This window comes from Anastrepha ludens, chromosome 4 (genome assembly GCF_028408465.1).
Source record: "Anastrepha ludens isolate Willacy chromosome 4, idAnaLude1.1, whole genome shotgun sequence".
NCBI lineage: Eukaryota > Metazoa > Arthropoda > Insecta > Diptera > Tephritidae > Anastrepha > Anastrepha ludens.
The window spans coordinates 65,071,878-65,083,116 of record NC_071500.1 but is presented as its reverse complement, the minus strand read 5'-3'; the positions used below and the strand labels follow the sequence as shown (position 1 = coordinate 65,083,116).

General features: G+C 35.5%; 1 protein-coding gene across 1 annotated transcript; it reads right to left on the bottom strand.

Annotated features, from left to right (window-relative positions):
* Positions 1 to 1,368: 1,368 nt before the first annotated feature.
* LOC128859622 (uncharacterized) lies at positions 1,369 to 3,669 on the bottom strand. The gene is made up of 2 exons (XM_054096570.1): positions 2,901 to 3,669; positions 1,369 to 1,714 (listed from the first exon to the last, which is right to left on the bottom strand). Exons 1-2 carry the CDS (start codon positions 3,228 to 3,230, stop codon positions 1,517 to 1,519), a joined length of 528 nt encoding a protein of 175 aa, XP_053952545.1. The 5' UTR covers positions 3,231 to 3,669; the 3' UTR covers positions 1,369 to 1,516.
* Positions 3,670 to 11,239: the final 7,570 nt, after the last annotated feature.

Sequence of the window (11,239 nt, the reverse complement as noted above, 5' to 3'; positions counted from 1 at the left end):
GGTGATTCCTGCGGTAGCACGGGAGACATCAGGAGGTATCCTATGGCTGTTCTGATGGAAGCTTTCTAGCATAAATCTCTTAGTCTGCAAGGGGTGATATTTAGACTGTGACATTCGGAGAGCGAGAGTTCGGGAACTACCGGTGAATGCCGCCAGTATACTGGCAAGGTTCAGTGGTTGTCGTGTATAGTCCTCGATCACATAAGTCAAATAATGAATTGCTTGCTGGGCATACTAGTATTCTACTGCCCCATGCTACCAGGGAAGCTCTGCATAATTGAGAACCGGGCGGCCGATTGCCTTAAATGTTGCCAGCAACGCTTCTTTGCCTTTGTCCCAAGTGCTACTGAATACCGCCTTGAGGACCTTATGACAATAGCGGTTGTATACGTCGAAATTGGTGTACCACAGACTTTGACTTCTGGTGATAGTTTGATCCCACTAGATTTAGTGGGAAAACTTTCGAGATTCCTAACATTATGAATCGAAAAAGACTGGAGATGTTATCTTTCACTTTAGAACAGAAGCCATCGATGTAATTACCGAACACCAATGTCGAGCAATCCTCAGCGTATGAGATCAAGGAAGACAACCGACATATGCCCCTAAGAGATTATCTATTGGAGGATGTATAAACCTGCCTAGAGATCTACGTTACGTTCCTATTTGCTCTTAGCAGATTATGGATCATGACATTTCATTTCAGTCATATTTTGCTGGGAAATCTGTCTATTCGTTGCCATTATAGCATCCGTTCTTTCCGAGTCATCTAAAACAGAAAGGAAGGACTTCATCAACGAGCTCTTAAGTCAGTTAGTTATTTTACAATTTATAGTAAATTATGTTCGAAGATATACTTACATCAATTAGTTATCTACGATTTTTTTTAATTCATGCATTAGCGCTTGAAAATTTAAAATAACTCCAAAATATGGAAAAATGGTTGATTTATTTAAGACATTCAGAAATGTGAAGATGACACTTCCACCTTCGGGCCCCATTTCCGGGAGAACTATCTATAGTCTTGCGTAATTTCTTCAGGGATCTACCTACGGGCTTCTTATAATAGCATTCACCACTTGAATTTAGTAAATCATAAAGTGTCCGAGGTCGGATTTTTAGTGAGAAATCCTTTCACCTTTCGGTTTATGGTTACCGCTTTTGTAGTATGAAAGTGAAAGTGTATATCTCACATTTTCTATGTATCTTATTAAACAACGAAGCGCTCACTCCTAACTCAGGCTCAGTCAAGGCTCGAGTTAAGTTTTCTAGAAGAAGTGGGTAAAGGCCAACAAAATTCAAAAAGACTGCAAAAGGGCTAACTATCAAAATACACATTAAAGAATTTTTTTACAATTTTACAATATTTTCTATATTACTTTTATAAAAATTAGCCAATTTTTTCAATAATTTCAATATTACTTATATAAAACTTAGTCAAAATCTGAATTCCACAAAAACTTGATTTGGACGTCTACAAAATAAGATTCATTACAACATTCAAGTCTTTTTCATTTCAAAAATAATTCTGCCAGGTTACTGGATTGGCAGGTGCTTTGCCCCGGGGTATCAACTGTCGATTGCGCAACTTACGCTCAACGTTGCGTTTGAGACTTAGCGAATGTGGATGATAATCAAATGGTATGGGATTGACGGGAAACAAATTGAAATTGCTGAGATCCTTCGAATTGCTACGTAGAGTTTTCAGTATCTCCTAGAAAACAAAACGCAAATAGGAAAATAATAATTATTTTTAAAGAAATTACAATTTTTTTTAACATATTGAAAAACTTGTCCCACAAGGCAATCTAACCAATAGGCAGGTGATTCCACTTTCTTCTTTCTAAAATGTAATACTTTGAAGAATCAACGAAAGTCAAGTATAGAGAACATAAATGTTTCTAAACTGGATATCGGAAACGGTAGCTTTAACTTGTCAAGTGCGTAAATATGAAGCGAAGTCCAGAAGTTGGTATATACCTGCATGAGACGGAGAGCATATTAGAAAACAAAGTATACTCAGAGATGACCCGTAGGTATGGTTTACAAGAGCGGAAGATCGGGGGTGGTTGAAAAATCAGGCTTACGAAGAAGAGTTGGTAACTGACTTATAGCCTATTTATAACATCTTCAATAGTAAAGGCAAAGATTTCATATCTGGTTTCCCTCTAGGAGGAACTGTAAGAAAGAAAAAATATTCGGACGAATGGCATCTCATTATTCATCGTGGGATTAAAGATGAGTTCTCATGTGCGTTCGGGTAAACTGCCTCATTCCGACTGCCAAACTCTCATGTGTAGATAGGTATTCTGCCCCATTGCGACCAATCTGCCCAAACCCGTCAACCAATCTGCTTGAAAATTGGCAAGAAATCAAGAAATACCCCAGTATAATATAAACCAAATATTAAGAGTACAGAAAGGATTAACACCTTCGAGTAGCAACCTAGTTGCCTTAGGAGCATTACCACCATCAGCGGCAAACTTCAGATTTGTTACGAATTGTTATGTTAGGCTGAGTTAAGCAATATTCTCTCCATTCCTGGCAAGTTGACTTAAAGCGAGGTACATATGTTCTCGTGCAAATTTCATAACGGAAGCCGCGAAACTTCTATTCCTAAGGAAATAAGATCCCGCCTTAGCCTTGAGGGTATACTACTGGCTCACCAATACAAATCAGTAGCAAGCCAAAAACCAGCAACTGACTAAAAAAGAGTATCAAAGGTTTTATCTTGGCGAGGACACTGGGACAAAACTAAAGGGAACTAAGCAGTATCGGTGAAGTCCCAATGTTTGTTTGTTCAGCTACTCATCTCTTCTATATAATATTTCGATCACATTGGCCACACTCTCTTCTTAATTTTTCTTAGTATACTCAACCTTTTAATAAAATTTGCATACCTTCTGCGTGAAACTTTTCCTCTCTTTAGATTTCATGCGCTTCCATGATTTGGCACCTTCACGCAGAATACGAGTAAATCCGAAAGTGGGATGTATGCTTTTGAAGTATCGCAAAAAATTTAGATACGGATGTCGTGTGAGTTGGCGTTCGCTATTTAGAAAAGCACGTCCGAAATTAGGTGCGATTGTTTTGCCAAATTGCAGTGACATTTCGCGTAATTTGTCTTGCTGCCGTTCGATTCTACGCCGCTCTCGACTTCGCTTATTTCTTGTGATTTTGCGACGGCCGTAAAGTTTAGTTCGTTGAGGTTTTTTACGTCTCTGAAGCATTAGTTAGTCTATTTTTTTTTTTTTTTTTGCCAATTGTTACTCCAATGTTTTTGTTTACAACTGCTGTTGTAATAAATATTATTGCCAGTAATAGTAAATAAGCGAATAGGCATAAACAGGTAAATTTAGTGAGTTTTTCAAATATTCAAATAAAATGAGTGAAACAATTTGTAGAAGCTTTCTCATGACCGTCTATGATTATTGTTGTTATCGGAAATGTAGATTTTTTTAATTGGCACTGTTTTGTTTTTTTAATACTCAGAAATCGTCTGTGTCATCTAGTATATGTATGTATCTCAATACACTGCGCGACAAATTATGAATGCTTAGATCTCACTGGCAATACCAACTTTTACTTTCTTCATAAGTGCATAAGCCACACCTTTGCAAGGTGTACCACGGCACACATGAATAACAAACCTAACGTTGCCATAGATTCTTTATTAACAGACACGCACCCACCGTTCTCGAGGGGCATTCATCGCGAAAGAACCTTCTTGGGATCATCTGCAAAATTTTGAAGACGTTATTTTAATGTAATATAGTTGCTGCCACAGCAATTCATACCTAACGCAGATAGGAACATCCTTTAATCAACGTTCTCACTCGTTGCCACTTTTCTAATGATAGCCTTATGCCGCGCTCCAAATCTCCCCTCGTAGGGCACAACAATGATATGGACTTGGTACGCTGTAAGCTAGCATGAACCCATGTTCTCTAGAAAAGAAAATCACTCTGAAGTTGCGAAACCCACCACGGCAATCTAAGGAAGATATGTTTCCATTTATAGTGAAAGCACGGCTTCAATCAGAGCTCTGGCCTTATTTACCTTCAAATCTAGAGTTGCAATGAACTATCGGCAATCTCTACAAGTGAGTAGAACAGAATTCACCGCACTCGGTTTTAGAACATATAGAAAAACTGTGTGGCAGATGAACAACCAACAGGTGAAGATGATGCGTGGCCAAAAACAGGCTGGAAAAGAACACTCACTAAAGAAAGAGAAAACATCTACTGTCATTCGAGTTCTTACATGACCTTGCCTTTTAAGAGAAAAACGTAAAAAAAAGGTTCTGCCTGACTTTTCCAAAATGTTAAAGTAACTGCAAAGAAAAGGAAGAAAATATTTCATATTCCCTCTTTTATTATACTGCTCCAAATCAAGCCCTGGAAAATGGGAATATCTATTTTAGATAGTCTGCATTTGAAAAAGCTAAAGAAATTGTTCAGAGATATCGAATGGCGTAACAAAGAGGACTAGCCAGTCAAACTGTGGCATCACAAAGGTCCTCTATATTTGCATAACTATACCTCTGTTTTGGGTTACAGCCACTGCAACATAATCTACTACTCGCTTGGAGCCAAAGTGGGCACACTGGTCCAGAAAACCTAGCTTAAACTTAAGCGACTGTCTTTTTACTTCTTTTGTGTTAATATAGGATTGCGCTGCTCACACTGCCACAATCGCTCAAATTGTCGTACGCGTGGACAGTGATTCGTAAGCATCTAATTAACTGTGAATACCGAACACTTTTTTGTAAGTATAGGTGTCGTACTCGCTGGATATACGATAGATATTCTGTCATGTTGATGCTAAATCCCAACACTTTTACTAGTGAAAGAGCTTGAAGCTTCTTTCCGGTTGTTATTCTTTATGAGGTTGCTCGTATGCATAATCAAAGGAAAATACAGGGTTTGTGTCCAAACGCAATAAATAAAGCACAGATAGCTCCATTATAAAGGGAGAATACTTCTCAGCTTGAAGAAGGCGGTGGGATCGCAGCTCTGACAAGTATTTTATTCACATTACCGGAACAACGCGCATTTATATTCGAACAAGAACTATCACTTCAACAGCATCCCTCAAAAATGCATAGGGATTATTTTACTGTGTAACATTTTATCATCTTCTGTTATTTATTGAAATTATCAGTACCTCCGAAGCAAGGAACATACTCTACTCTACTCTACAACTAAATTTGGCTCAAAAATATTTTGCGTAGCTTTTACAGTAAAGTTTCAACACAAAACTGCTCTTAAATTAGAAATAAACAATATTTGTTATTATATAGGGCAACATAAATTTTCAAAAACCGAAAAAATAGGATTACCCTTAATCACACAATCTCTTCTTATCTCGAACACGTCCATAGTGTCGCACTGTGTTACAGATCTTTGACCTGTCTCTGCTTCTTTTACACTTTCCTGTGTTGAGGGATCTTTGCATATACTCGCACTGTATTATTTTCCTCAAAAAATTAAACAAATACTATTTATAAGTTGTGACAAATCACATTTTTGGTACATTCGATTTTGCAATTTATTGTTGTATGGTATTCACTTCGTTATTTATTTCACTTTACGTATATACATATTATATTTATATATTTAGTTGAGTGAACGAAATACCAACAAGCACTGCGCCAAAAGGGGTTTCACGCATCAAAGTCACGCTGCATTAAAATAAATTCTTATTTATGGGGAGAATGAGTGTGAGCGAGTGTGCACAAAAGTACCTGGCTACTTATTGGTGCAGATACGACGCTATTGCTTTTATTGTAGACTTTTTCGAAGTAAATTAAATTGTCATTTATTCATTTATGTACAAATAGCTGGCACGTTTTATTGTCATCGAATAAGCAGACAAAGGAATGAATTCAGGGTTGTTGCAATAAAAACAAGACGCGGGATTTTTCGAGAAAAAATTTAAAATATTTTAACACAGTTGAACTCAGGCTTTGCTTTGCACTTTATACTAAAATTGAATTGACTGTTTGAAGGTGGAATACAATACAAAACAGATATATTCAAAATAAAAATAAAAAAAATATTTTTTTAGGCTCTATGAGCGGATTAATTGTACTTAAGTAAAGTAAAGTAATTTGGCGGCGCGTACTCCAAAAATATCATACTCGTACTTTCTACGCATACCCTTGCATAAAAGCAAATTCTAGTTGTTCTCATTAACCTATCAACGAATCTTATCAAAGAGGTGTGACAAAGTCAGCAAAGGGTGGATGGGTGCCCATAACGCGACTGAAGACAAAATTTAACCATTATAATGATGAACATGCAATTAACCCGATAAACTCGATTTCCACCTTCGTGTGTTTACCGTTGCATTTTCGATTTACAGCCTAGCTATAAAAGTCAACACTAGGGAATGAAAATTGGGAATGAAGTGGAATTTTTATAGAACAAAACTATTTTTAACATTACGGTATTTAATCAATATTAACCGATTAATAAATTAATATTGTTTTATGCTATACATACGACAGTGTCAATAAAACTTAGAAGCTCACAAAAAACTTATTACTTTTAAGAAAAAATTTATTGAAAGCATAAATAAGAAAAAAAAAGCATACAAATTCAGCATGAAATACCCATAAATGTTTGAAAAACCTATGCATTAAAGTGGGTGGAATTTAACGCCTGAAGATCGCAGAGATTTTTAAAAGGACTCAATTCTACCACATTTTCCCCTGTAGAGATACAGTTGCCGACAAAACTCTCCGTACGACCCCTTTTTTCTTAATTTCTCCCGATCTAAAGCATTAAAAAGGAATGTAATGAAACAGTTTTGTTTTAAGTCTAATTATATAACAAATGCAAAAAAAAAATTATTTTCAGTATTTGCTTTAAAAGTTATTCACGAAAAACCAAAAAAATGCACTGACAAAAATGTACATACGTTATATTAAGGGGGGAGATACATGTAAATGCTTAAATTTTCCTTGATGTTTGTGATTTATTTTTTTTATTAAAGAGTCATTATATGTTTTTAAAAATTGGCATGTATTTTGTTTAAATATTAAAATAATACAAAAAAATGTTTTGATTATAATAATTTAAAATGGCGGGTATACGTGAAATTCTTCCTGTGAAGGTCGGAGCGAGGCTTTTTAGTCGGCGGGCATTCTAGCATCGTTTCTAGTGATCTGAAAACCAAAAAACAAACTTTTTTGTGTTTATTAATGTCATAATTTGTGGATGAACCTAAAAAAATTAAAAAAAATTAAAAATTCACGAAATACAATGCTTAAAAAAAATAAAATGAATTTTGGCCCTAATTTTTCATGTTGTTTTGCTCTAAAAAAATTATTTTCTCAAAAAATTTTTGGAAACTTGTAGGTTCACATAGGAAGTAATATCATTAGAAAAATGTGTGCAAAATTTCAGGAAGATCGGTCAATAACTTTTTGAGTTATCGTGTACGCCAATTCGAAAAATATAGTTTTAAAAAAAACGCGTCTAATGTTTGAATACAACGTAACTATACCTCTCCCAGCGCTCGAAGGCAAAGAATAGAGTTGTCACGGTTTACGCTCTATAATATGAGAAATACCGAAAATTATGTTCTAAAAATTTGGTAACATATTCTGAAAGGTCTATACTAACATATTATGGGAAAAAAAAAATTTTTTTTTTTTTCAACATTTTACATGTATCTCCCCCCTTAAGCCACTTATTTTGCTCTTTTTTTCTGCGATTACTTAACTGTGAAGTAAGGTAAGTAAGGTCTATGCGTGGCTTATTGCCAACCAGGCTAACCTAACCTAGCTGTAAAGTAACGTTTGTTTTATTTTGTGGTTCTACTTTGCATTCTTCTTAAAATTGATGGCATTCTGACTTTTGGAAAAGTGTACGATCCGCAAAGAAATCTCTACTGATTTGAGAAAATTAGTTGTTGAGTACAGAAGTAATAAGAAATCCTTTGGTGAAATAGCTGATTTATTGCATTTAAGCAAGTATAGAGTACAAACTATTTGTAAAAACTTTGAAACATCCAATTCTCTGGAGAGTAAACCGCGTAGTGGCCGGCCCAAGAAGCTCAACCGGAGAGATGTATCCTTTATTCGCAAAGCAGTGAATCAGAATCCGAAAATACATGCTACTGATTTGGCCCAGGAGGTAGCCGAGAGGTATCAAATTGTTGTCCACCCCCGTACAATAACCAGGGCCCTTAATAATGAGGGTTACAACTGCAGAACTTCTCGCAAATTAAATAAAAAAATACTCAAATTTCCCAATACCGCGCAAGATGAAGCCCCCAATAAGCAAGACCGTCATAAAAATGTTTTTGTTATGAGTCAGTGTGTTAAAAGTTAAACCCCTAGCTGAAAGTGAAAGCTTGGTGACATTCAGTTCAGTGGAAGCGAAGTTACTGCGCCTAAAGCGTCAGTATGTTTGTGTCATCGGTACAAAAATGAGTTTCGAGCAAAGAGCTAATATCACTTAAATGATAATGAACATACGGGCCGCCCAAAATCAGTAATCACCGAAAACTCCATCGAAATTGTTCGTAAATTTATCAAAAATGAACTGAAATCATCATTGAAATTCATGGCATAGAAGTTGAATATCTCCAAAACATCGATTTATCGCATTTTAACTTATCATAGGGCTTACCAAAGGTCTGTACACATTTCATTCCGCAAAAGTTAACTGAGGACGAAAAATTGTTAAATATTCAACATTCGAAAGACCTTATTAAAAAGGCGAGAAAAGTCGAGAACTTTCTTTACATCATTGTAACTGGTGATGAAACGGGGTGTTTCCTACATGAACCTGAAACTAAGCGTCAAAGATCCGAATGGAGGGCCCCAGACGAGCCACCACCCAGAAAAGTCTATGCTCATTTCTTTTTACGATTTCAAGGGAATTGCCCACAAGGAGTTCATGGCAATGGACCAAACCGTCAATTTTCTATCTTGGCATTTTGAAGCGTTTGTTGCATCACATTCGTCGAAATCGCACTGAATACCGTGAAGGAGAAAGCTGGCGCGTGTTGCAGGATAAAGCAACATCTCATCGATCCATTCTTGTGACTGATTTTTTGACTAGAACGCATTTTAACCTTCGATTTTAAACATCGATCACTAACCGTATTCACCTGATATGGCTCCCTGTGACTTCTACCTATTCGGAAAAGTGCATTTGGCCATGAAAGGAAAAGCTTTTGCGCCGTAGAGGCCATCCAAAAGGCTTGTACCGACACCCTGAAGGACATTCGGTCAATGACTTGAAACACTCTTTCGAAAAGCTTTCGTGGAAAACAGAGTATCGAGGTCAGAGTGGACTATTTTGAATAAATAAACTCGAAGTTGTCAGAACAAAGCTCCCATCGATTCTATTTTAGCTCAGTTTTGTTTATTTTGAACTTCACTTTGTATATCGCGCTGCTATTGTTGTGACCGCCACTGTGCATAAATGCATAGATATATTCGTGTAGTATATAATATCACAATGGGATTTTTCGCCAAGCTGTTTTTACACAATATTATATAATTTTATTAGTTGAATTATATTTTTTATTAAAGCAAGTATAAAGCTGTAATTGTACTTTCTTATTTTTTTTTTTTTTTTTGTGTTAATTACTCACACCACTGCCGTTAAAAACAATTAACTGTGCTACAGTGGGCTGGAATTTAAATTATAAAAAATTAAAATTTTTGTAGAAAAATGGTTATAGACTATGAAAATTAATTGTTCAAACTTGATATTAGGGAAATTCTTTAAGTTTTTGCAAGGCATTGAAATCCATCTATTGTGGAGATCATAATACTTCACCACATTTTCTTTTAAATACCCTGCAGTAAAAGCCAAACTATGCAGAAGTCATTCTAGGTTCATGGTATTTCATAAAAGGAATGCATTTAGAGTTGTATGCATAGTAAATAATTTTGGGTTATGTTTCAATTCATCATAAAATATTTGAATCTTCCATAAACCAATTTTTATTCACTTTTTTCAATTAGTCCACAATTGGTGATGTTCGGCACAAAATGGACTAGAATTTTGTGTGTCTACTAATACGAACTAATTTTCCAACAGGTACATATAATGCTGATGCAAAGCTTACGATTGAAGTTTCGTAGAACATCACTTTACTCACAATACCAGTTGCTATCATTGAAAATGTGTATACTTTAGTGTACTACGATGAAACCGCTTTCTATTTGAGAAACATTACTCATTTTGCGGTTTTCCAGCAATACGAGAGTGCACCGGGAAATTGAGGTTTGATTTGAGTGTCTATGATTTCTATATGCGTTGGACTGCGTAACAGATAAAAGGCGGTGGTGTTTTGCGTGTCAACTTTCTAGCTACAGTTGGTGGTTACTTCAATGCAACGGTGCTTGGCACACAACAATATCAATTACAAAACTTAGTTGCAATATCGATGCTGAGTTACCTTTGGGATATGTATGTATGAGGTCATATCTAACAATATACCAAATTGCACGACGAATATATTGCTGAAAAGCAAATTTTTTTTATTCTCAAATACTTATGACGCACTTGGTAACTTTTGAAATGATTTTAATTATATCAACGTAAAGTGTGGGAGGTGTCTTTCACAAATATCAAAAGAAAATGAAAATTTTCAAGAAATATAAAAATGTCCCAAAAAGAACATTTTCTCAAAAGAAAAAAAAAACAAGTCCCAAAAGTTTTAACACAAAACAAATATTAAATTTTTAACACAAAAAAAATATTAAATTTGTTCCAAGAATATTATTAAATTTTTGTAAGTATAATATACTATGTGATCCCATAAAATAAATATGAAATAATAAAAATGTTAAGAAGAACTGAACATATTTGACTTGAAAAAACTGCCAAACAAAATTTTCAACATTGAATAAATATCAAAATGATCAAATTTTCTTCAAAAGTCATCAGTTTACGACTCAAGACAGCAAATAAACACATTTTCAGAAAAATTAAAGAACAAAATAAGTGCATCACTGATATCGCAGCTTCTAGTGACCTGTGCGATAACAAAGTTCCACAAAAGTTAAAAACTAAAATTTGCAAAAGCGCCGTCTTATTGTACGAGTATGAGAAGGCCACGCAGTGAAGCAACTTGGAGGAGTTTAGAAGAGGGCCAGGCAGACCACCAAAAATATGGAAAAATACCATAAAAAGCGACATGCAATGCAGAACTGTGCGCGAAGACACGACTCGGGCTGAGCATGTGACCTGGAGATATAATAATAGAA